General features: G+C 43.1%; 1 protein-coding gene across 3 annotated transcripts in view; it reads right to left on the bottom strand.

The window, feature by feature from the left end:
* The window catches only part of DNAI1 (dynein axonemal intermediate chain 1), a 141,160-nt gene that overhangs the window by 66,578 nt on the left and 48,178 nt on the right, over nucleotides 1-26,404 (bottom strand). For all 3 annotated transcript variants that reach the window (XM_048048552.2, XM_048048553.2, XM_048048554.2), the window contains one exon: nucleotides 9,852-10,099. In XM_048048552.2, the coding sequence (XP_047904509.2) occupies nucleotides 9,852-10,099 (248 nt within the window). The remainder of the gene's footprint in view (nucleotides 1-9,851; nucleotides 10,100-26,404) is intronic.

Here is a 26,404-nt window from a genome sequence, read left to right as displayed (position 1 = left end):
AGTTCAGAGACAAAGGATTCTGTTAGGATCAGAATTCAAAGTTATCTTGACAAACTGGAGACAGTCTGAAAACAACAAGATGAAATTTGATAAAGAGAAGTACAGAGAAACACAGACAGGAAGAAGAAAGCACGTAAACAAGTAGAAATTAGGGAATTTCTAGTGGCAGTAGTGCAGAAGAAAAATCAGAGGGTGGTGCAGGATTCAGCAAAGTGATACTGCCAGGTCAGGGGGAATTATAGAAATCCTATTCATGTGCATTAAGAGGTGTGTTACATGTAAGACTTTCCAGGTAATTACTTCAGTCTGTCAGTACTGGTGAAGACAGCTAGGCTACTCAATCTCAGTTTGAAGAAAGCACTTCAGGAATGGTATCGTAATATCCATGACGCCATACTGGCCTGTGCCCGTTCTCATTTCTGCGATTCAGGAACAGTTTTTCTGTTCCAGAAACGAAGGTTCAGTCTGATTTGAAATTCAATATCACCTCTCATGAGTTTACTGTGTGTCAAATCCAACCACACTGACTGCTTCATTCACTGCAATAGATGAGACTGCTTTGTATAGCAGACAAGTCTTTTGAGTTTGAGTAAAAGCTGATGGAGAGATATAAATAAAAATTACTTTGATTTACATATATACATAAACACTTAAAAATAAATCCAATGACAAATGTTCCTATCTTAGAATCTGGATTTTCTTTTAAATGCAAATGTTTCCAGCTATGACAGCAATCTAGAGATAAGGGAGCTGCAAAGCAAAGGAGGGTTCTTAGTGTTATTCTGTCCTTTGTAGAAAAATATGTTGACGTTTTACTGTAAAATCATGTAATGACACAGAATGGATAAGCTCAGAGTGCTTAGGATGTAAACTAGCCCTCAGGATAGAAGCCATTAAAGAGATAAGGTCTGCAATGACTACCTCCTCCCAAAGGTGAGCCAGTAATATTTAAACACTCGGGTGTACTGAGTGCATTAGAGAGGAAATAGTTTAGATGGCTGATGAATGTCAAAATGTTCAAAGATTCTGATACCTTCCAGTCTAGTTTGGGCTCCTTTCTTCTCTCTCATATCTTTAGTGAGCAATTCTGGCCTAAGGTACTCCCTGCCATTCTATCTGAAGCAGAAGTCGGGATTTAATCGGATATCTCCTGACTTTTGCTACTGTCTTTTTGTGTACCACAGCTTTTCTGTGCCAGTTAGGAAGGTCAGGGTGGCTTACAGGCTTGGTAACAGTACATAGGTACTGAAATGAAGGCAGCTGCTTCACCCACAAAGAAGTTAGGCATCATCCACAGCAGCCAGCCTGGCAGGACCCCATCCTCACCGAGGAAGAACTCCTCAGGCTACTGCTCTGCAAACCAAAAACATCTCAAAGCATCCTGGAAGGGAAGGCACAGCACAGGAGTGCCCCGGTGCTCCCAGAGCAGCTCACATCCACAGGTTATCAGTCACCTGCATCACAGGAATGCTGCTGATGGCTTTTTCATGGGTACAAGCAAACAACAGGCTTCTCCAGTGAAAGATTGTTCCTCTTGCTACAGGCAATAGCAGGAAGTTCTCATCTAATAAATTTACAAATGCCCCTTGTCATTCTGGCAGCATATGGCTACTCATAAGCTTTTCTACAAGCCTTCCTGGTTGTTTTTTTCATCCAAAGTCCTTGAAAGCTTCCTGATATCTGAAGAAAAACATTCAGATGTGTTTATCAGCACCGTAGACTCGTAAAATAAACTCCCATGTCACATTTAACCCCATAAACACTCCTCTTTGGAAAATCACTTCTCTCCCATAGCTAGATCAACTGCCTCCCACCTCGATAGCATCATCCTGGGACTCACAGCCCCAAGCTGCGACAGGAGCGAGGAATCGGACCCACTGCACCAGCGCCTTCAAACAGCACACATTAACTTGGGATGCAGAAAGAGGGCAGAGAAACCTTTTCTATCAAAGAGCACATTTGGTGATAGAGGGAGGGACGCAGCATGGACCTGAGCAGAGAGCATGGCCATGGGAGTAACACTGATACAGGGCAAAGGCCCAGCCTGGGGCTTGTACACTGCTCATGCTTCAGAGACTCAGATTTATCTGGAGGAAGCAGAGCTCAGTTATAAATAGCACTGGATAAGGGCTGGCCCTACTTTCAGTTTGTTTTCCTCCTGCTGGGAGTTGGATGCTCTGCTTTGTACAGCGTTTCACCAGGAATCTGCTTACTTATTCCTCTCACAGCACTTCCCTCTGTATTTATTAGGCTGGTATGTTAACAGCTGAGGAGCAAGGACCCTTTAGCCATTAGACTCTCTCCTGTTTGTCCTGTCAACGGTGGTGCTCCCATGTCAGACACAGCATGCAGCTGAATGATGGGTGCCAGAGGCCAGCAAAGCTCAGGGGTATTTAACCAATTGCAATTCACAGCTCCCGGTTTCAATTCTGACTGTGCTCATTGAGCAAGATTTCCAATTTACAGACAAAATAAGAAGTTCCCCGCTCCGTGCTCAGGGACAGCAGACACACAGCAGGCAGGCTCGCATCCAAATCCCCAAGCTGTCTGATGCTGCTAAATCGGAGACAGCATCTGTAATGTGCCTGACAGAAGGCTCCCATCATTGCAGGACCAAGCAGGCTCGCAGCAGGGACGGGGAGAGCTGGCCCCAGGACCTGCCAGGTGCTGAGCATCCCTGACCACCGAGCTCACCGCGGTGTTGGCAGCAGGAACAAGGTGGGAGCTGTGGCAGCCCCTGCTCCCCACATCCCGCTACACAGCTGGGCGACTTCGCTTGCACCATCCTGCTCAGCTTGCGCTGTGCCCTTATCGCTCCCTCATCGCTATTTCATTTTCCTTAGAGAAGCACTCTGCTGTTCACAGGCTGCATCAGTGCCGGTAAGAGCCATCCGCTCTGGCTGCTTTCTCCATCTATTTTGAGGATCCAGCAATCAGCAGTCACATTTTACAGGCCAGTGCAGAAACACATTTTTTCCACAAAGATCCAACATAGCTTCCTGGTTTCTGTTAAATATTTAGTTAACTTCTGTGACTGCTCTAAAGCAGCAGAGCAGGATTCAAAGACCCAAGCAAACAAACAAATGCATTACAACTTCTCTGCCCTTTGAAAGCACGGGCTATCACATTCCAACATCTCAAGGTCTAAAGACTTACATTTTATGAGTGACTCTCAAATTTTATGAGTGAAGGTTTCTCAACAAACCAGCATCAGTACAACTAAATGGCAAATAAAATTACATAGACTTTGCTTGCAGACAACCTGAAAATCCACAGTAAGAAGGTTTGGATCTCAAGTAAAAGGACTGGGAGAGAGAAGAGCAACACCTAGAGAAGAATCTATTAAGCAAGCAGCAGTGAGAGCACAAGGCAGAAAATAAGTTGAGCATCTGTATGAAGTACAGAGGGAAAAGCAGCATCAAAGTGGAAAAAACACTTTTTCAGATAAATGCTACATGATCTGCAAGGGAGGGTTTCAATGTTTTTGCAAGAGAAATTCTAACCTGCAAGAATCCATACCCAAGGCACAGTTACAAAACAGCCAGTTACAGAAACTGATCCTCCAGAAGGTACAGCCTGATACCATCTCAAAAAATACAATACTGAAGTTAAAAGAACAGGGATTTTGTCTATTATTGTCAAAGATACTTAGGAAGAAACACTTGGACACTTACCTTTTCTAACCTTAAAGTGGCTCAAAAAGAGTTAAAAGGTTTTCAACAAGCTACAAACACGAAGCAAAAGATTTTATCCAGCATTTCTGCCACAGTAGTGCCTTGCACTTTCCACCACCTCCACCATGCCTAAACGAGCCTAAAGCTTCAGGATAGGCTCCTGCAGCCCAACAGAGCCTTCCCCAAGAGCGGTGAAACTTGACTGTGTGAGAGACAGGGTTTCCTACAGTCAGTCTGTGACTCTGCAGCGAGCTCCCCAGCAACTAAGGACGACCAGAAAGCTGCTGCTCTTTACCCCGCTTTCTACAGCAAGCACCTGGTCCTTCCCAAGCACAGTCCTTCCAGCCCACACTTCCCTCCAGGAGAGGACACGGGAGCGAACACAGGACAGATGTTTGAGAGCCACGATATGCCTCACAGTGCTGCAGCAAGGAGTGCAGTGGCAGATCCCCGACAGACCAGCACAGTTGATGCTGCAGCAGCCTGTCCCTGGACTCAGAGTTCACTGTTGGCAGTAGGATTGCAGCTAAGGACTGCCCCAGCAGGGAAGCGTCTGTCAGATTGAACTCTCTGGGCCCCAAATACCCCCTGGTTGGCCCACGGATGCTCTTACCACACCTCTGTACTTCTGTGCATGTGCTGAAAGACCAAAGTGAAGTATTGACTCTTAGGTGAGGGTACAGCATCCTGCTTTACTCCTGGGATGTAAGAGGTGAATAAGACTTTTTGCCTTGCTTGCACTGGGCCAGGAATGCAAGACAGAGCTGGCAGATGGAGAAAAGCAGGAGAAAACCTGGGGTGGAGAGGAAGGTCCTCTGTGCAGACATTGCACTGATCCACTACAAGATGTGTCTGGTTTTATTACCCTAGAGTTTCAGCGCTGAATGCTCCTTGCCTGCAGGTTTCTGCTCTCTTATCCCCTTGGGCCACATTCTCCCACTTGCCAGCTCTCAAGATAAGCCATGCCATGCTGACTCTCCTCATCCGTATCTCCTGTCCAGCCATCTTGGTTTCAGGTTTCTATTGCTCTCCTCTCTTCTCCAAATGTCTCTTTCTCCTCTGAAGTTATTCCCTAACAGTATTCTTATGGAATTGAATGAGGTTTTATCACCGAACTATCCCCAGCAAACATCCATTTTGTGCTCCTTAGCAGTGAAGGCAACAGGAAGAGAGTCAAGCCTGTTCTGAGACAGCTGATCTTTATTCTGACCTTGATAGCAACCTTCTGTCTTTTCTTTTTGTTTTGTTTTCTTTGCATCAAACTCTTTGTTTGCCTGAAGCCAAAGGAACAAAATATTATATGAAGCAGTAACATCTCTGAAGCAAAGCAAGCTGCAAAAGCTGTTTGTCTGACTGCAGATGACAGATTTAGGAGAGTGGCCATCATCAGAAACGAAACAATGTGCTGGTTTGACAGTGGATTATGAACAAAATGCTTTTTTTTTTTTTTTTCTCCTAGGTGCAGTGAATACAATCAGCTTCATAGAATCATAGAATCACAGAATGGTTTGGGTTGGAAGGGACCTTAAAGACCATCCAGTCCCACCCCCCTGCCATGGGCAGGGACACCTCCCACCAGCCCAGGCTGCCCAAAGCCCCATCCAGCCTGGCCTTGAGCACTGCCAGGGATGGGGCAGCCACAGCTGCTCTGGGCAGCCTGGGCCAGGGCCTCACCACCCTCACAGTGAAGAATTTTGTGGAACTGTGCCCAGCAGCATGGAGTGGGGTGGAAAACAGCAGGTTATACTGACATTAAAGGGTCTCTGAAACTGAATGCACTTAACTTCCATCAGCAAACCAAGATCTCACCAGGTGAGTCTGGTGTGGCTTCATGAACTGCCAAGATTTGCTGTAGAGTTATTTAAGGACTTAGATTTCAACACAGAAGGTAGAGATGGAGAAGAGATCACACAATTGCAGGGCAAATTATTGTGAGAGAGTCTCAGGTGTATTTTATGTGGTTTACTTTTGAGATGGGACTTCCACATATTCGAATGGGAAACTAATATGCAAGCTGGCACTCCCTCTGGCAGTTTGCAGACTATTTCCTTTGGCAGTTTGCAGACTATTACCATGCTTCCTTGCCCTTTTGGTCTTAAGCATGAGCATCATATTTAACCTGAGTAGCATTTGGTGAAGAGTTAGCGAGCAGCAACCAGCCCTTTCTCCTCCTGTGCATGAACAGAAGGCAGAAAATAATTCTTTCAGGATGCCATCTGAAGCTCCATGGTGTCAGCTCCCAGGCCGGCAAGATCAGGTTCAGTAAGTTAACAATGAACCAAGTTGTTTTTCTGACCAGTGACCTCTCCATAGCAATTCCAAACCAAGCTGTGCACATGGGCAAGCTTGCCACAGCTGAGATTTCCTCTAAGCACAGCCAAAAGAAATATTCCTTTTGCAGATCTTAGGGTCAACACTCTTTTCTGGGAATTCAGTTAGCAATTCTGACGGTGTGCAAGTGAGAAAAAAAATCCAATCCCCTGCAGCAGTACTGTCTCTGTACTAATCCCAGCATCAAGCAGAAAGAAAGTCCTTGTTTTGTTGTGAAGTGGACTAGAAGCACACGGTGGAAACAAATCTGTTGAATAAGAAGTGTTTTAAGAGAGAGACTGAGCAGAAGAAAAACTTTGACACAGGCGACAGCTTATTACCAATCCCTGTTTCTGAACTGCTCCACCTTCCCAATGCTTCAAATCTAAAATATTTCATATATTCCAGGGATGAAGAATAAGAAAAAAAGCACTGTTCTCAGCTATAAAGAAAGACTAATCATAATATTTATTTTTTAAAAGACAGGAGAAAAATAAAAACATAGCTCAAAGGCTCATAGCTCTCAAGAGATTGCTCTTGCGGGCTCCACATGCCCAAGTCTAGTCAAGTTGTACCACTTTGGCCACCCTGGTTAACAGCCAGAGCCAAGCTCCGGGACTGAGCCACTGCCTGAAGCAGACACCCTGCCCAGGGACTTGCTTTCTAGGAGTACTCAGTGCTGGAGATCATAGAACGAATCACAGAGTGGTTTGGGTTGAAAGGGACCTTAAAGACCATCTAATTCCACCCCCCTGCCATGGGCAGGGACACCTCCCACCAGCCCAGGCTGCCCACAGCCCCATCCAGCCTGGCCTTGGGCACTGCCAGGGATGGGGCAGCCACAGCTGCTCTGGGCAGCCTGTGCCTCAGTACCCTCTGAGTGAAGAAGTAAATTTCTTCCTAAAATTATGATGATCAGAGATGACGGGTGTGAAGCTTTTGCTTATCGCTTAGAGCATTATTTCAATTAAGGTGGGGTTTAGCCTAACCTCACAAAGGCTTTTGCCCAGCAGAACACAGTTTCCCAGGAGCTGACTCCTTTTGAGCAGGTGTTTGCAAAGGCAGAGGTCTGAACTCACTGACCTGTGAGATCATTTCTAATTCTATGTTCCTGTAAGACCTAAGGCTTTGGTGGCTGCATTAGGCACACTGCACTGCATGCGTATACGTTTGCATGTCCATGTGCTTGCTTGTTCCTCTCTTTTCCTTTTTCAGAGTTCTGACTTTAGAATTTAATCCATTGGTAGTAAGCAGTGAGAAATGTCTAATTTAAGACAAACCAGAACTTTCCCTTATTTATACTGCAGTAGGACTTAATACATGGAAGACACTTGCCAAATCCACCAGAAGCTATTGCTATGCTCTTTAAAGATACAGGAACCAAACAGTATCAGGCAGATGAACTCACTCTTAGGTAACAGAATTAGAAATTTTATATTATTTTGTTCTTAATAATGGGATATGTTACACTGGCTTTGTTTTATGCAAACGTACTGAGATATTAGTAAATCAGTGAAGATGAAATGGAAAAGAAAAGAGCTGCCAGGCTGTTTTACTCACTTTCCATTTTGCTTCCATTGTGAAAAGGGCTGCATTGTTTGAAAAGGAAAGAGCCAGGCAGTCCAGAGAACAAATGCTCTTAATTGTTCAGGAGAGCTTTGTTACTTTTCTAATTGGTCTTCAAAGTCATGGGCTTGCAGTCTCTATGTAAGTGAGGACTGCAAGGAGAAGTCTAGACAAAGAACAGGTTTCACACTAGTTGGGGTGCTGGCGGGGGAGAACAGAGAATCTTTGAACCACATCTGGAAAATGAGACACCACTTTCTAGAACCATTAGATGTTGAATGAGGAATAACTATCCTGTGTCTCAACATAACAAATCGTGCTTCAAGTCTAATTTTCTCCCATCAAAAGGAGAGAAAACCCTTTCTAAACTTTTTGCTTGATGTTGACAAATACCTACAGTTCAGATCTTACCAACAGATGTGCAAGCTCTTTTCCTGAAAGCTGTGTGATCACCTTATTACTACTTCTGCTCACTCAGTTTTATGGCAAGGTAAGTAAGAAACTGTAAAGTTTACTAAAAATACAGGTACTTCACTGTGGAGGAAAAATAAGGGTAACGATTCTCAGCACTTGACCTTCGGAAGTAAAGCAAACAAATGGGAACTACAGGCTACTCATACCTACGTCTATCCATACCCATGAGGTAGCTTCTTTCCTCTGCAAAGCTATCTCCCTTGGGTGCCTAATATATTTTTTCACCCGTGTGACAGCCACATTGCTGTCAAGAGGTACATATAAACCTACTTCTAAAAGCCCCTTACAAACTGCAGAGTATCTGCTTCTGCTCTGTATGGTAAGGCCACTTTAAGCATACTCTGTCCTTCCCAATATTATCTGGGGAACGAATCACAAACGATCTGTGATTCTGGCATCTCCAGTGTGCAGTAACAACTGTGACCACCTGTAGGATGCTGCAGCAAGGTCATAAAAAGCTGCATGTACAACTTAACTATACTGACAGTTTGTTGTTGTGGTTTTTTTTTGTTTTGTTTTGTTGTTGTTGTTGTTGTTTGTTTGTTTTTTACTGGAACCCTAAAGGCAATAGGAGGAGCTTGGAGTTCTCTGCCCTCTGGGATGTGCGTGTGTAACGGCAGATTTTGTGTGTGAGTGCATGACACATTGTATGATGATAACAACCCACTCCTGGGGTACCATGTAAACCTGTAAGAAAAACTACAAATGTTTGCTAGGGGAAAAGCATTGGCCAGACAAGCAGCCAATATAAAATTCAGGTGTTCTCTGAAATGTTACATTTGCATAACCTCTCTGTTTATAGCAAGCACCAGTCTTGCTCTTGGCAAGTGCCACATTCATCTGCAGTCCCATCAGGATCCCTTGATTTCTCAGATTTTGACTGCAAAATGCAATAACAAGGAGCCGCATCTGGGGGACAAACCACACGTGACGTGCCAGACTATGAGGAGTATTGACTATGTGCATGGAGGTATGACTGAATTAGGCAGGAAAGCCTAAATTAGTTTACAGCAATAGTTTTGGCAGCAATACCTGTAAGTCCAAGCTAGCAAACCAAACACATATCACTGCCCCTCAGCAGGATCATACAGACCATGTTAAAATCTGTGCTGCCACAATTTTACTGCTATGAATGAGATCAGAAGCACATACCCCTTCCAGTGCTCCAATCTTAACTCAGATTACTCTGTTGACATAACTACAAAGCTAGCTGGATGTAGCAACATATTCTTCTCAGTCCTTTACAATATCATCTCCCTGGAGGCTCTCTGTGACAGATGCATGGAGGCATTTTAAGAGACATTACTTTAAGAGCATTACCTGCACATCACAATTCTTAATTCACTAGAAGACTTCAAGATCAACCACAGGGTGGGGTGTTTTGAATCTCAGTGACAGCCAATTCCACAGACAGCTCTCCCTGGGTTTGTTGTGCCCAAGATAGTTCTCTTTTAGGGCTGATATGCTGTTTTACATGCTGCTCGTTACTTGTTGCCCTTTGATTTTTTATTTGGAACATAAACAGCATTGCATGGTGTTATAAAGAGGACATCAGTTCCTCCCAAACCAGAAATCATTTATAATAATTAAAACTAAGGAGAAATCATTCTTTAAACAAAGTTTTGCTCACATTTAATCTCTGTTGAAGACCAAGAATTCTTGCAATTTCTTTGCTTTCCTGCGTATTTCAAAATTAGCTTGAAATAAGTATCAATCACGAACACGTGTATTAAACCAACATCTCTGCCCATACAGCACTTTTTTCCTGCTGTACCTGAACTCAGCCCAATTAAAAGTCCAGTTAGAGAAAAAGAAGAGCACCCTCACCTGCCACACCGGATCTGTGTGCTTTCCTGACTTAGCACTACTCTTGTAGCTGGGCTGGGAGGTTGCCTTCTTCAGGTTGTAGATGGCCACGTTGCCGTCATAGAAGCCCACTGCCACGAGGTAGGGGTGGTCATTGTGGATGTCCAGGCACATGATGCCACTCTCACTGCTGAAGACATACTCTGGGAAAGAGGGGTTCTTCATGGTGTAGAGCAGGAGCATGCCATGGCTCTGCTTCATGAAGTCATCTAAACAAGAAAGAGTTTTTGCTGTTAAATCAGTTTCTAAGATTCTTTGCTATTGCAATATACGATCTGAGAGCATTCACCTATGCCTAAAATCAACCTGAATGCAAGGCTATGTGGGAAAGACATCAGTCACAGGACTAAATGGTCGTGTTGGGGTGCCTGCATCTGAACATCCTTTTCTTCATTGATATGTAAGGTATGTGGGGACAACATGCTTATGCAGAAAAACTACTGTTTTAGCAGTTTACTTCTAGGAGGAGACTTAAGAGCCTTGGAGAAAATGTGCATCTGAACCTCCTGGACACTTCCTTCTTTATGCTTGAATTTCCTTAATATTGCACACATTGGCAATATTTGATATTAAAGCCTCCCCTCTTTCTTCAATGAAAAGCATTTCACTGAAGTATCTGTAAAGCATCTTTTCCACTGCCATTACACGTAACTGTACAATGCACAAGTCATTGCAGCTTTATTTTTAGCTTATGTCTAACATCTCCTCTTTGTTTGGCATAGAAGCTCTCTCTTGCTAAAAGCTCCCCCCCCCTTTTTTTTCTGCTTACTTTCACCTCTTGGTGCTGCCTGAAATTAGCTCTCCCTATTCTCAATAGGACTATTTCTTTTTCTTATTTTTTTTCTTATGTCCTGACTGTCCTCTGCAATTCTCAAGTTTTTTGCTTGTCTAAAAAACAATTTCCAAATTCATTTAAAGGGGAAGAAAAGCTGTTGATGTAGATAAGCTCTCCAGAAGCAAAGGAGGAGTTTTCCTAATCTATCAACACAGTGCTCACTCTGAGGGCATCCTAGCTATCTCTCCAAACAGTTTTTTTCCTGTCAAATGCCGTCTGGTACATAGTATATGGGAAACAGATTTATGGTTTTCTGTGATTTAAGTACCCACTATGCATCTAATTTCCAGAACAGTCATTTCCTTTTAAAAGTGCTTCTTGCCTTGCCTAACATTTTGACCAACCTGCAGGATAAGGACTTGGTAAATGTGTACCCCCTTGATAACACTAACTTCAGAGAACTTTCCTTGGCAGCAGGCTGATCCCAAATCAGCACACAGGTATAGATGTTACTTGCCTCAAATTTATCAGGGACACATAGAACATCCAAAGAATTAGTAAAGCAACCCGCACATCAATAAAACAACTACTGCTGCTTTGTATTTGGAAGGTGGAAATATTCTAGCTTTCCAAGTACGCAGCACTCCTTTTCACAGGTCCTTCTGTACACTGGGGTGAAACAGGGAAAAGAAATATTTTGCAGAAAGGTGAGATTTCAATACTGGCATCACTTTAAATATATTAGAACCCAAATAGTATTATTAACACATTTTTTGGAAGGGAGGGAAGCTTATTCTTAGAATTCTAGTTGAAGGGAATTGAACATGTTTTCTCCATCAGAGGTTTGCCCTGTCCTTAGAATTCACAGAACTGTCTTTGTTCTAAACCAGCTAATGTCATTGAACTGGTATTAGGCTGCGGTCTGGTCCTGATAAGGATGAATACCTCCCCTCCTCAGCAGCAAAAACACTTGGGAAGGCTGCGGAAATGACCTACTAGGAATGACTCACATCAGAATGGACTAGAAAGTCAAACTGTTATACCTAACATCTATCTATATATCTAACATATCTATCTATATAACCTTTGAACTCGAGCTGATTCACACGCTTATTTCTCCTGGAGTCTGCTGAACAGCCAGCCAGGAATGTTTACAGAAAGTCTGTGGTACACATTTGTTTTCTCTCTGTTGGCACTGAACTGAGGGGCTTCAGATGGCTGTCCCCCATGCTCCCTGCACAGACAGCAGAGAGACACACCTTCAGAGAGTGATTCAGCCCACCAAAGATCTGAATTGATTTCTGGAGGTGTTTCTTTGCTAGTCCGGCAGTATCACAGGCCAGCTACGTTCTTCAAGTGAAGGAGCAGGAAAAATAGCTCAGCAGCATCAGCAAGCCTCCATGGAGGTTAGCTTGAACAGAAAAGCAAGGTCCTACAAAGAAGCCCTAACAGAGTGAAATATGGGATTTAGTTTGCAGGTTAAGACACCCAAAAGCAGGTCTAGCTGTGGCTGTCTGTCTGAGCACTCAGAGACTATGCTCCCATTATGATCCGTAGAGATAAATCTATCTACTTCCCCCTAAGTTCAAAAAACCCACCTTAGAGAAGATTCCTATATTTGGCCTGCTGGTTTATTCTCTGGGCTCCATTAACTGTAATAGCCAAGCCTCCACTGACTGTTAAACTCATCTTAATCCCAGAGTTGAATCCCACCCATTGCCTCCTGTATGTTATGAAATACAGTGGACGCGGGTTAAAACTCACAGTGTGTGAATACTGCACATAAGTCTGCATAATATGATTGCTAATGTACAGCTTATTCTGATGAAAGGCAAAGTCAAGAGAATAATCCACAATTAACACTGAAGCATGGCACATAAATCCCAGTAAAACAATAACCTTCTGAGAGAGTAGGCATATAAATCTATTTCAATTAAGGGTGAAATCTCACCCAGAGTCCTAAGCTGTAACATACCTACCTGTTCTTTGACAAATGAAAAAAATAGCCATATTTCATTAGTGATATTCAATGTTCCAGAACGGCAGGGAACAACACATAACCCAAAGCAGCATGTCTGTGATACAGCTTTAAAGCACAGGCTTTTCACCAAAAAGGCCTGTGTTTTTCAGCAAAACCTAGCAGAGCACTGCAGTGTGCCCCAAATCTTGTGCAGTCTGTCTCTGAGGACACAGGTAGCTCACTGAAACAACGGTAGAAGAACAGAGAGCACACAGCAAAGCCAAGGGCGCAGACCCAAGAGCTGGCAGCGGCTGCACCACTGCTGGAGCTGAAAGCAGCAACATCAGAGCTGAGGCAGCTGCGCTGCGCTGCACGGATGCACCAGGATGCACTGCAAGAGCTGAGAGCATCTGCCCCATGCAGACCCACAAAGCGCAAATTGAAATGTGGCTCTTTTTCTGAGATACAAGGGCTGGAGACACTAGAGACACTAGACAGTTATTCTGACAAGCATGCCAGCAGGAGATGTCCTTCTCTAGTGCAGGAAGATGCAAGGCAGTACAGCAAAAAGAGGAGTGAGCAGACTCTCGCTGTAATGAGGAAGAGCTGTATGTGATGAGGATCCTCAGTGTTCATCTGCGCGGAGGATACATTGCAGACCCTGACACGTAACAAGTGTATATGGGAAGAGAAGCTTTGCTAATGTAAGATGCAATAGCATTATTACTGGTCTCAACCTGGAGAACTGAGCCTGTAAGTATCACATGCAATCAGACATGGGTTTCAAACCAGCTATCACTGCTGTCTAAAATATTTGTCTGTACTTCCGTACAGACCTGGGCAGATTCAACCTAAACCCTTTTCAAAAAAAAATTTAGTGGGAGCACGGTACCTTGGAATATCATTGCGGAATCACCAAATACCTCATGCAAAACAAAAACAAAAACTTGAAAAGCATCTAAATCTTTCACTTTGATATTTACTTAGTGCTTGTTTTAACATATTTTTCATTTATATTTTTCTTAGATGAATTTAAAAGCATTTAAATAAATATTTGATACCAGATCAAAATATTTTGTTTGTTGTATGGAAATTTTTGATTTGCTTCATCTTTCATGTTTGCTTCACAAAAAATCCATAAGGCATGCATGTTTTTCCTCCATTTCTTACAGAATGCTTGGTGGCCAAACCTGGAAGCTCAACCCAACAGTATCCTCAAGTTAGAGGCCAGTGTTAGTTACAATGCTCAGGGTAAATTGTATATACGCGCAGTAAATCTCAGAGTGGGAATTCTCAATGGTAACAAGTCAACATAGAGATTTTTACCACTCAAGAACCTAGTGCTATAGATTTCCATGTCATAAACTGGCAAATTATGCTCTCTCTGGAGGATTTAGAAGCCCAAACGCTACAGCCTCACATCTTAGATCCTATGATACATGTCTGTTTTAAATCAAGACCACCAGCTGTCTCACTGATATGGCTTGGACCGAAAAATCACCATCCTAAAAGGAAACACCACTGCTAAAATCCGTCCTTTCTCCTCCAAGAGCCCATCTAAAAAAGGAAGCAAGATGGAGAAGCATGGCTGTGAACAGCTGCTTGGTTCTGAGCATCACAGCTGCACAAGCACATCTACATTCCTTTCCTAGATATGCCCACACTTTGACGAGCTTGCAGGCTGGGGCTCTTTCCTTTAGGCTTGGATTTCTGAGCAGCAAAGGGAAGGGGCTGGCTGTGCATTACACCCGGTTACGTGATCTCTTCCAGGGAGAAGAGATCGGTTTCAACGACAAAAGTTTGGGTACCCAATGAAGTGGCTCAGCTGTTTACTCACCTTTCAAATATTTAAAGGGTAGAGGACAAAAAAGGTTATCTGCAGGCCAGCAAATGTCCCCAAACAAATTATAATTAATACCCAGTTGTATAAAACCCTGTGCACAGCCTAAGCATATGCCTGTGCTACAGCCTGCGTGGCACAGTTGACAGAGCAGGACACAAATTAATGAATTCTCAATACACTTTTTTTTCTCTCAGTGAGCAAAACCTGTGCAGCGTGGCACTGAGCACAGGCTCATCTACCCCGCTGTAGAACATGCTGGGTGAGCGTGTGCTGCTTCAGCAAGACTCTCTCCTCGCTTACTGAAATAGCTCTGCCAACTCCACACTTCCCTGCGGTCGCAGAATGGGCACGCCGTAAGAAAGGAAACGGCTGGCACTTCAAGCTTCACTGTATGCCAAAAGTTGAGAAAAATCAAGAAAGAACAAATCTTTCCAAGGCGCTCGGAGAGTTTGGACATGTGTTGAATGTGTTTTCAAAGGCTTGTGAGGACTAACAATAATAACTGGAAGTTTTATAGCACTTCGGAGTGCTTTGAGCATGCATTTGCAGCACTACTTCTTACAGCCAAGGGAAAGAGAAAGGCAAGAGACTGTCCAAGACATTACAGCAAGCTGGAAGAACAGGGAGCAGAACCAGGACTTCACGGGGCTCTGCTCAAGGTGGCCCCATCCCAGGTTCCCTAAGAGATTTAAAGTGGAATCACTGGTGCCCATTTTGTTTCTATTCCTTAGAGAGTCCACAAGTACGCAGGTATATTGCTGTGTTGATACAAACGCTGATCACTGCGGATCTGGCTGGGAAACACGCTGTGAGCAGGGAAAAGACTAACACCAAACCACCTAAACAGTCCCTTCCCAGAAAAGAAAATGTTTTGAGAATTCATTACTTTGTAGCTCAGGGCCAGAAAGCTTGGCCTTCTCTATTTCACAGCTCACAAACGTTACAGGTATATCCTGCTCTGAACCCTGTAGCTTGGTTTTGGCTGGTACGTGCATTCTTCACTTGAATATCTCAAGAGACAGAGAGGCCATTGTTTCATTTCATAGTTTGTTTGAATGCTTGATCACTCCAAGTGATTAAATAGTCGCACCTAACTCCTTATTGGCCTTGTCTGTCTTCCCACTATTAATTCTTACTCTGCTTATCTCCGTTGGACGAAAGACTTCTTTCATATCTGGCACCTTCTCTTCCTTAAGATACTTGAAAACTGAATGCTAGTCACCTTTCGGCACGTTTTTGATAACCTTCACAACCTGAACTCAAAAATCCTATTTATTTTCACCAGCCTGGCACAGAGCTCAGCAAAAAGCTGGGAACCATCACAAGGTTTGCCACACCAGTCAAAGGCACTGCCTTCACAGCTGCAAAGCCACTTCTCAACAGATGTGGAGAAATGTAGAATATTAAGAGATTTTCCACGGATACGTGGAGGACATAACATAGCTAGAACTTGTGCTGCTTAGGCAAAATTCACTTGCAGCCAGGATTTTAACTGGATATTGTTCTCTCTCCATCTTTAAGGTATCTTCTGCAACACTCAAATCAGCTTGGGGGTCTTTACTAACTACCTATAGGTATTTCTGCATCCTCTGAAATACGCTGGCTCCAGAATCAAACTTAATATTCCAGTATCAGTCCTGCTAATGCTTAAACCATCTCTCTGCTGCCACCCAGAAGTCCCTGTTTGCACTCCAAGATCATGTTCACCCTCCCTGCCAAAATATCACACTGGGAACTCAAATTTATTGCTTGTCCACAAAAGCCTACTTTATTTTTTTATTTTTTTTAGAGTTGTTGCCTTCCAAGACACAGCACTCCTCCTTGTTTAGAGAGATATAATGTTGTATTTGGCTGCATTAAAATGCATTTGGTTTTTATAATTCCAATTTACAACAAGATTAATCACTCTGTACAACAGCCCGGTTCACAGCGTGATTTACAACTCCACCTGCCTTTCATCAGTCACACATTTCATCTGTTGTGAGTTTATATTTCCATCCAGAGGACCAACAAAAATAATGCCTAGCTGCAGGGCCACCACTGATCTCGACAGCACCCCCTCTGAGACAGTGTCTCAGCTGATAACTCCACCGGCATTTACTTCCTGACATCTGTCAGTGGAAGTTGAATCCCGCTGCTGAGACCTCTTGTGCTGGGCTGAGCATTTCGCTGCCCCAGGGATGAGCATACGCCCTCCGGTCAGCAGCAAGCTCTGCAGGCTCAGAGCAATCCTATCAGTCCAGTGTTGGCAAATCACAGATCATTGTGGTTTATTCAGATGTCTCAATGTCACATTTATCATTCTGCCTGACACCTTTCCCCAGCCACTGGACGAATTCCTGGTACTCTTGATTGAGTTAACGTTAAACAGCTGTGGCTCTTCTTAGGCACCACAGAACTTGCCGTTTGGGTAGAAGTGAGAAAAAACAGGATTTTGACATCTTTTGGACATTTTGGAAAAGACAAAATTGACAGGTAATGAGGCAGGCTGTAATTTATACACGACCTGAGGCCGTGCCACAGTCCTAATAACTGCTGCAGGCTCCACACGTCAGAGGCAAGACACACACTTCAGAAGCACAGACCGATAGATAAAAACAGCCTGTATGGAAATGAGCTGTCACAAATGTTTGCATCTTATCCTGAAATACCGTCTGGCAAAGTAATACGAAAGATGCTGCAGTCAACTGGGACAACAAAAACTAAAGATACAGGAAACACCTGGAGAAACGCACTGTTTGTCACTGCTTGCTATAGCAGAGGCTCAGAGGCAAACAAGAACAGGGGAGAACAGGATGAAAAGACTCAGCGCCTTCCCAAAAATAGCAGGAGTGTTTGACTTGCAGCTTGGCTCTCCCCTACTTCACATGAAAGAGAGCAGGTGAGTGCTAGAAAGAAAAGGAATATGTGACTGGGCTGAGTCTGCAATGCTCCAAGTAATACCAGACTTTTCTCGCTCTGATCAGACAGGACTTTGCATTATAGGTTTAGCAGGCACTACAATTGCTTTTAAAAATTGCTTCTTTAAATAAGATACTCATAAAGGTTTGGTTTTGCAATGCAAATAGTAATAGTGCAACTGCCCTGATGTTATGAATGTTAACTTATACTCTAAAGAAATTTTAAAAAAAAAAGGGCGAGAGAGCCCATACGATGAAGGCACAAGACTGGCAACTGGGAGATCTGTATTCCAGCCCCTGCTGTGCCAAACAGCTAATGTGGTTTTAGTCCCTTCTTCTCCATGCTTCTCACAGCACTCCTGAGGATGCACATCACAGAGGGAGGAAAAGAGTGACTGATGGGGGCTATAAAAGTTCCAAACATCAATACCATTCAAAGCAATACTCCTGTTGCTTTCAGGAATACATTCGTGTTCTGACCCTCCGACTGACAGCCTAACAATCTCAGATAATGCATAAGCTCCTCAGAAGCCAGGGACCGAAGGACACTTTCCGGCTCCAACACGCATCTCCACAGAGCACTCCAGAGCTGGGAAGCCAGGCTAATCCTACCAGCACACATTTGGCAGCAGCTGTCTCAACCAGCTGAACTCTTGCTCCTGCCTTTCTTGTTTTGGTCAGCTTAAGCTGCAATCTTGATAGTGGTTTACTATTTAATACCTGAGGCTCTCTTTCCTCTATCCCTGCTCTGAAACACTGGTATATTTAATAGCATTTGCAACTAACTAAATATTGAAGAGTGCCATCAAGTGGCCAAGTGCTTGTTAGCAGCAGGGGGCTTCCAGGAGACACGCACCATTCAGAAATCCCCAGGATCACGCCACCAACAGACCTCTATAAACGAGCCACCTTTGGATAACCACACCAGCCTGCTGTTACTGCAAACAAGCCAGGCTGCCAGCATCTCAGCGCTCCTGACCTGATGAGCAATGAGGGGGATGCACGCTCTGCAGGAGATGCTTACGTATTCTATAATTAAAGGACAGACACTTTAGAGTTTTATGATGGTGCTGCAGCCTCTTGAAAGCAGACAGATGCCTGATGAGATGGATGCGTACAGGCTAGACCGTAGAGGAGGCAATTAGGAATGACATTGCAGCTCAGAGAACTTTTCTGAAGACATTTGGCAGAAGACCCAGATTTGATGGAGGAGCACAGAAGAAGCAGCGTTACACAGGCCAACCTGCAGGCAATTTTGCACGGGCACATACTTCAAACAAGAATGAATATGAGAGCAGCCATTATGACACATGCCCCATCCCATTTTTAGCAGTGGTTTACATCAAACACTTATGAAAGTGTATAAAAACAGGGCATTAAAAAAGTGATTTATTTTTCCAGCACACTGTCTAGGCCCCTATTAATTTGTGGTTAAGCATCTCCCAGTTCCCTAGAGGTCCTCTTCCCCCTTCCCTGTGCAGAAGCCAGCTATCGATGATTAAATCTGGACAGTATCTTTCAGCATTCCTCTTTGCACATGGCTGGAATATAGACCAGCTATTCTCACAGGATTTCCTTTTCTTTTTCTCTTTTTTTTTTTTTTTGGCCTGCTTTTATTTTTAGTGCATGAAATACTTTGCATCTGAAACAGATCCGTGAAGCATATGATTGGTGATTAGTGTAAGTGGTTTTTAAGAGCTACTAAAAGTAATTTCAGAGCAAAACTATTAGTTTTCTAGAAAACTGAATTAAAACAAAAGTAAATTCTGTATTTGTTGGTCTCAAATAAAGTCAGTTTGCTGCTCATACAGCAACAAAGCAACAGCTTTCAATCCTTTGATCAGATAACAGAGGCAGAAGAAAAAAAAAGAAGGTTATGGCAAGAAGAGAGGGGATCCTTCTGAGTGAAATTTCTGAACAGCAATTAGCTGTTATGAGAGAATGGGACTGGTACAAAAGGCTCACACAAGCATCAAATAACTGTGCAAACCATGGGCCAAATTTTGGCTCACACTTAGATATGATGGGAATAAGATGGAAAACAAACAGAAAACACAACAAACAAACACAGAATCACTGAAGATCTGAGATTGTTGGACACCTCTGGAGATATCTAGTCCAACCACCGGCTCATCTAGAGGATGTTGCCCAGGAATGTGTCAAGTCAGGTTTTTTGTTTATCTCCACAGAGGTATCTCCACAGCCTCCCTAGGCGAACTGTTTCATTGTTCTACCATTCCCACAGTGCAGAAGTTTTGCTTTATGTTTAAACGGAGTTCTCGCTATCTCAGCATCCATTATTTTTGTCGTCTCCCTTGATACTACTATCAAGAGTCTGGCTCCACATTTCTTTTTTCCCTCCCATCAGGTATTTATACACCTGAGAAGAAACTTCCGCCTTTCTCTGTAACAGCCAATTTTCTGGGCTTCCATTCTGGGAAGCCACCCGCACTACACAAGCTAAACCAAACTACAAGTCTGGTCAAGACCACAGATTTGCTGTGGGAATTAAAGGGGGGTTTAGGTCCCCATTACCTCCTGTCCCCACCAGCTAGGCTGCTGCTGGGCAATCTGGCTTCCCTCCAGCATCCCTGCGGCTAAGGGTGAGGCCTGGGACTGCAGAGCATCTAGGAATTATGTTTTGCTCCAAAGAACCACTCTCCCATACCATGTGAGCCAAGGAAGGGAAAAGAGTGCACCTGGGCTCCTGCACATTAAGGAGCTGCATCTAGCCCTGGGCAAGACAAAGACAACCTGCTGGAAACTGAACACTACAAAACACTCAGACACTTTTCAGAGCAAATACCATGTTATCACGTGAAAATCAGATCCTAGTATTTTGCTGGGGTGATCCTATCCTTCTAAACAGTCGTATATCATCAAGGCTACCCAGGAAGGCTTAGTTAAATGTCTCCAAACTCCAAAAGCTTTGGCTTCTAGAATCTGACATCCACAGTTTCAGCATCTTGAGAATCTACTGTGCTGGCTTCTCCTTTAAGTACTCACCAAACAAATAAGACAGCTGATACAACTGTCCCTCTATGAAGATCTCTTGTGCAGTGCTGGAAAACATTTCATTGGGCACCATTTCATGAGAGGAACTGGCGAATGCCAACAAATCCCACTTGGAATAGGATCTCTAGTTTGCTCTCTTATACCCGGAGGAATCTGATGAGAATAACTCAGGGCTGAATGAGTGGGTAATAGTTCACAGAGCAACACCTGCTACCTTTCTTTTATGGCAGATGAGATTCTTTCCAACAGCATTCAATTCCTAAAGTTTAGCAGTGATCTAAATCCACTGTAATACTGTTGAAAAATTCAGGATGCCCTACGCACAGAGTAAATCTCAAATTCCCCACAAAGAAAATTCATGTTCTGCCTATCTTACAGCCAGGAAAACAGAAGTGGAGAAAAGCTGCTGAAGGCACAACCCAAACCCAGTTACATGATTCACAGCTTAGAATCTTCACTGATACGGAGATTTGAGCATCCCTGAATAATTCTCTTCTACCTTCTGTAGTTGATTTCATGCCGCAATACTCTAAAATTCACTTTTGTCATCTCTCATCTGTATTACAGCAAACTGATATCCCTGAGAACAAAACAAGTAGCACTCAAGGGAAAAAAAAATACAGAGATAACAGTATTGTTCTGGTGTTCAACGTGTCTAAAAACTCAGAATTCGGTCTGTACTTACTCTTCAATGACCAGTTATTTTGAAGTATTCCTAATAGAATCATAACCTAAAGCAGCCTGTGATACGAGTCAGTGGAGGCTAAAATCCAGATATTCGTGGTTATGTTCTGACAGTTTAGCATCCTGCCAAACACTACCAAGCATGAAGTGAAAAACAGAACTTTATGACTGAAATCCCTAAGTCCTGATCAGCAGGGAGAAATGTTATACTGAACAACATATTTTTGTTGTGCACTGGCAAAAGCCAAAGGTAAGCTACGAAGAGTTTTGACGTCTCATGAGTTTCAACTCTAGTGAAAACATTACATTAGATAGATTTCCCTCAGTTTTTTACTGATCCCCTCCGTTGAAAAATGATCCTTACTCATCTCCAGAACAAAAGACAGAAAAGTCTTTGAAGAAAAAGCCTTTAATGGGTCCTTATACAATTTCTTTGTACCATTCTGACCTAGGAATAATGACAAGCTATTTAACTTCAGGAGCTTACAAACTATGTACTGCTTATGTAACTTATGTATTGCTAGAATTAATAATGGAATGAACCCAACACAGATTTGTAAATTCTAAGGCCAGAGGAGATCATTGTGATGAATAAATTATATATTTGTTCCTATGCTTAATTACTTCCTCCAGTAAAAAGCCAATTTATTTCCAGCTCCCTGAGATCCCTGAATTCTACCTTCAGTTGCTAGATACCATCCTAGATGAAGAAGTGAGATGAAAGAGTTCTGTTCTGTAAAATATCTCCTTCCTTTCCCTTCAAGTACTTAATGGACAGTAAGCAAATCACTACTTAAACTTATCATTAATAAGATGAGCTGTTTAAGTATTTCACTGTAAGGCAGAGTTTCCAGACATAAGTCATGCTGTGGCTTATCTCTGACCTTTTCTCAATTTTAACATTCATTGTGAAGGCTGATCTGTTGCTAGCTTGATAAACAACACTCCAGTAAAGGTCTGACCAGTATCACACACAGCAGTGGCACCTCCTCCCTCCTGCTGGTCTCTGGTTAGTGGAAGCATGCAGCACCTGGTGTCAGACCCCTATGGTGAACTTCTGCAGCTGCCTAGTGGCCTTTTAGATCGAGCTGGAAGTTTTCTTTTTCAGAGTGTACATCAAGGTAGAAGAATATTTTCAAGTCTGTTTTCATGACAGACACAAAACAATCCAATCATGGGCTGCTACTATAAATGCTGATCTCTCTTTCCCTCTTCCATTTCTTCTTACCCACTCTTTGTTCTAACTCTGTGACCCTGAGCTTGCTGATCTGCTTGAAAAGCAATCATTTTAAACAGCATTGCCATCTCAGAGCGCTGATGGTGATATTGTAACATTCAATCTAGGTAATTAGCAGTTCTTAAACTAAATCTAAAGAGAACTAGAGAACTTGTGATCCAGCTCACAAACTGGATATTAGCCAGTGAAGACAGATAGCTGTCTTAGTGAGTATCCTGTTCTTTGCAGGAGCAGAAGATGGTTGGGTCAAGCTAAGAGCTCTCCTCAAAACAGAAGCACAATGTGAGAGCGCTGGTCTGGAGAAGCAGCACTTGAGGCTGAATAACATCTCTGAAAAAAGTCTCTGGAGTCACTGCCCCTTAGGGGGAATTGCTGGAATAGAGCCTCTTGTTTCGAGGAATGCCCAGTGGGTCCTGAGATGAATGCAGCTCTGGATACGTGTTGTCTTCTACAGGTACCCTGGCCCACAGGCTCTGCTTTTTCATCAGTAGGAGCGTAAGCAGGATTGCCCAGCCACATCTGGGAAGACGCAGACTATCAAGGCAGAAAGGAACTGAGATATCACAGCAATGGAGACCATTTAAGTGTCTAAAACAGAGACCCTGCTCCCTCTACAATCCCAGGTCACCATGGAGAAACCCTCAGATCCATCAGCTCTGAAGATGTTAGTCCAAACAAACACGGATAACTACAGCACCAGGCTGGAAGGCAGGGGCTACTAGAAATTAGCTCTGCTAGGGGAAGTGCAGAGTAGCTTATCCAGCCCTCAGCTATTCCCATCTTAACCCTTCTTGAAAGCCCTGTTTTGCCTGGAGGAGAGTCAGATCTTGTTTGTTTCTTTATGTTTCCTAATGGCTAGATGCCTCAGCTGGAGCAGAAAGTGCTTCAAATGAACAGTAGAAAGCTGACCTCTGGTGTTGGGAGCAGGGGTGCAGAGAGAAGACAGCAAGGAAGCCACACTCCCGTGCTCCTGAGCACTGCTTCACAGCCTGTGTAATTCTCCGTTAAGATTCACTCACTAACATCCCTTCAGACAAACGAATAAAACCAGCTGATGAACGAAAGCAACATGTAGCAACAGGCTACAGTGCTTGGCAGGAATATTGCTGTTTTCATTTCTGCGCTTTCATATCAATTCTTCCTCCACAAAGCATCTAATCAGCCGATGCTGTGCAGCATAAAATTAACGGGTTCGTTCAGAAAGCCGCCTCATGATGCCAGACAGCACGGTGGGATTGTTTGTAAATATTTGATTAGAAAAAGCAATCAAAATTGGCATGAAAACATGCACAAATTAATGCTGTTGCACTATCCGATCAGGATATTTATAATACAGAGGAGGAGGTGATGCCAGACAACATTAACATATGTGGTGTTACACCAAATCCCTTCTCCAGTGACTCTGCCCTTACAAAGCCAGAATTTCTACAAATACAGCCTGTAAGCAGCTGATAGACAGGAGCTAACATATTTTCCAGGGGACATACTGGGTGTTAAGTTCTGCTCCATCATTACACAACACACAAACGGGAGAGCACAGGAGCATCTCAAAGCCTTTGTGTGCACCCTCAGCCTTCTCTCTGCCAACTGAAAAAGGGGACAGGGCTCCGGGTAGCAATGCTCCCTGCTTCCTCAGCACTGTGTCCTTTGAAAATTTTCCAGGCAGGAGCAAAAGACACCACTGGTCATTAACTGAGGATGTTTTCTTTGGATGCTTTCTTGCAGCAGAGCCCTATTTTGGGAAGGTGTTACCTTGCAGGAGTAGAAAAGAAAAAGAAAAGGAGTAGGGCATAGTCCGTGATGAACTTAAAAACTCTCTGCATATACACCTACACATGGAATTAAAAGGTTCCTGCTGCTGTAAGGAGACTCTCCTCCAGAAGGATGTGTCCTTGCCCTAACACCTGGCTAAGGTGAGAAATCCTTCATCTAGTTTCCAGTCCAAGCTCTGGTCTTTGACTTCTGAAGTTCAGATTTGGAAATAAAACAAGCCCTGTGGCAAGGGCTGTCAGGTGTCCTCCTGCAGCCTTTTTCTCCAGCAAGTGAATCTGGCAATGCTGGGACAGGATGCTTATGAGCAGACAGAATCCCCATCTTTTTAAGCATTAAGATACCTATCTTAGAAGTGCCACACACCTGTCAGAAGCCATTAGGCAGAATTAAGCCTGTCCTGATATAGAGTAACTGATTTCTGGAGGCCCATTCCAGCCTGATTGTATATCATCCTTTAATTTCACGCTTTGACTTTTGTATGAAACCAACACTGCATTAGCCAAGAATTAAAATCAGACCGATGTTCTAATTTACAGATCCTTCCAATAAATGAAGAAATATCTTATGTTGTAATGCAGAAGGCAGACATAGTCAAATACCTTCCCGATGAAAACAGGGGGTTGAATCTGATCTTGTTTATATAAACAGAAATTAAGTATAATTCCATAGCCAGAGACTCTGGTAAGCCTTGTCATGGAATCAGAATACAGCCTAGCAGTATTTTAGATACCCCATGATTGCCCTCTCCTACCCAACACAGCAGAGAATGACATGACCACATAAATACATGTGCTAAGTAAAAGAAAAAGCACATGATTAATAGTTCAAATGGCATCCAGTGAGGCTTGGAGAAAGCTGAGGGTTCAAGAAACAGTGGAATTCAAATTGGGAAGACAACATCTTGTTAAAATGTTGAGTCAGCTGGTGGTCAATATACCAGATGGTCCCAACCAACTATCATTTGTAAATTGATCATGTTTTCTTTTCTGTGGCACCTACTTTGAGAGTCCAGTTGAAGTCACTTATACACTGCAGCAGAACTCAAGAAACAGTATTACAGTCTTAGTATTCAGGCTGGGACTACATACTGTCAGCTGTAACACCATATGCAAGAAATGATAAGAATTTGTTTCAAAGAAGGAAATTGCAATTTTCAGAGCATGCTGTGGTCTGGAAGGCTTACAGGCTGTCAGAGATCTTGCAGTACAACAGGCATGTAGGAAGAAGCTAAGCTCTGATGCCTTTAAAGTATGGAAGATCCCAATGGGGCTTGGGGTTTGGCTGGAAACCTCAAAAACCTTTTGGCAAATCTGAAAATATAGCTCAAACTTTCCTTTGCAAAACTTAATTCATTCTTCTCGGTGGGAATCCAAATTCAGAAAATTTCATTAAAAAATCACAAATAGTTCAGCCACAACAAAAATCTAATTGCTACAGATAAACTGAAATGCTGTAAAGGAAGCAAATCAACAGCAAGGAATATCAAATTAGCAAAGCTGGATCAGACTCATCACTTACCAGTGGTTTCCTAATTGTATTTGAAAGATCGGAGTGGAGCTGCAAGCTGGTCTCACAAAACGTAAAATGGCAAAAGTTGTAATTCATCAGATCTGTACAGCCATGAACCCACTGTGATTCTTCTCAGGTCACAGAAGTCCATATATTTGGGAACCACTGCCTCTGTGTTCGTGAGGAACACTGCTTCTAGAGCTGTGCAAGACATCTTATAGACAGGAGCCACGACAGGGCTGCCAATTCCTGCAATATCGTGAGTGCTGCAATAGCAGGAGGTTTTCTTCCAAGCCTCAGCTTCATTATTTAAACACAAGTTCTGCTTCTGCTTTGTTTCAGAACAAAACACTTCTAGCCCTCACGGCAATAAAAGGTTTTAAAACACCAAACACATTCTGCTCTGAAAGCGCAGAAGGCAAATAAAAAGAAATCAAGTCTTATCATCGTAATAATCTCATGATTTTGAGAGCCTGCCTTGTGATCTCTGAATAATCAGACTTGGCAATACCGTTCCAACCCTCAGGGAAAATTTTCCTGACTGCCAAAGTAATATTCCTTATTCCCTGAAACATGAACTCCCAATGCTTATTAGTATTGCCTTTTCCACTTCTAGTTCTTCCTGTTTTCGCACTTTCATATGTCAAATAGCTTCTTGCTGAAGACATCATAAATCCTTACACTGCATCCAAAATAGTTTAAAATACTTTATTTTAATCAAATCCAAAGATATATTTATTTCATCACTCCCTATTTCCTTAAATTGTGGCCCAGGGACCAGAATTTAGCTTATTTTGCTTTAAGGGGAGCTATTAAAA

The sequence above is a fragment of the Anser cygnoides genome, chromosome Z (genome assembly GCF_040182565.1).
Source record: "Anser cygnoides isolate HZ-2024a breed goose chromosome Z, Taihu_goose_T2T_genome, whole genome shotgun sequence".
In the NCBI taxonomy this organism is placed as follows: domain Eukaryota; kingdom Metazoa; phylum Chordata; class Aves; order Anseriformes; family Anatidae; genus Anser; species Anser cygnoides.
This window is presented reverse-complemented; position numbering and strand designations above follow the sequence as displayed.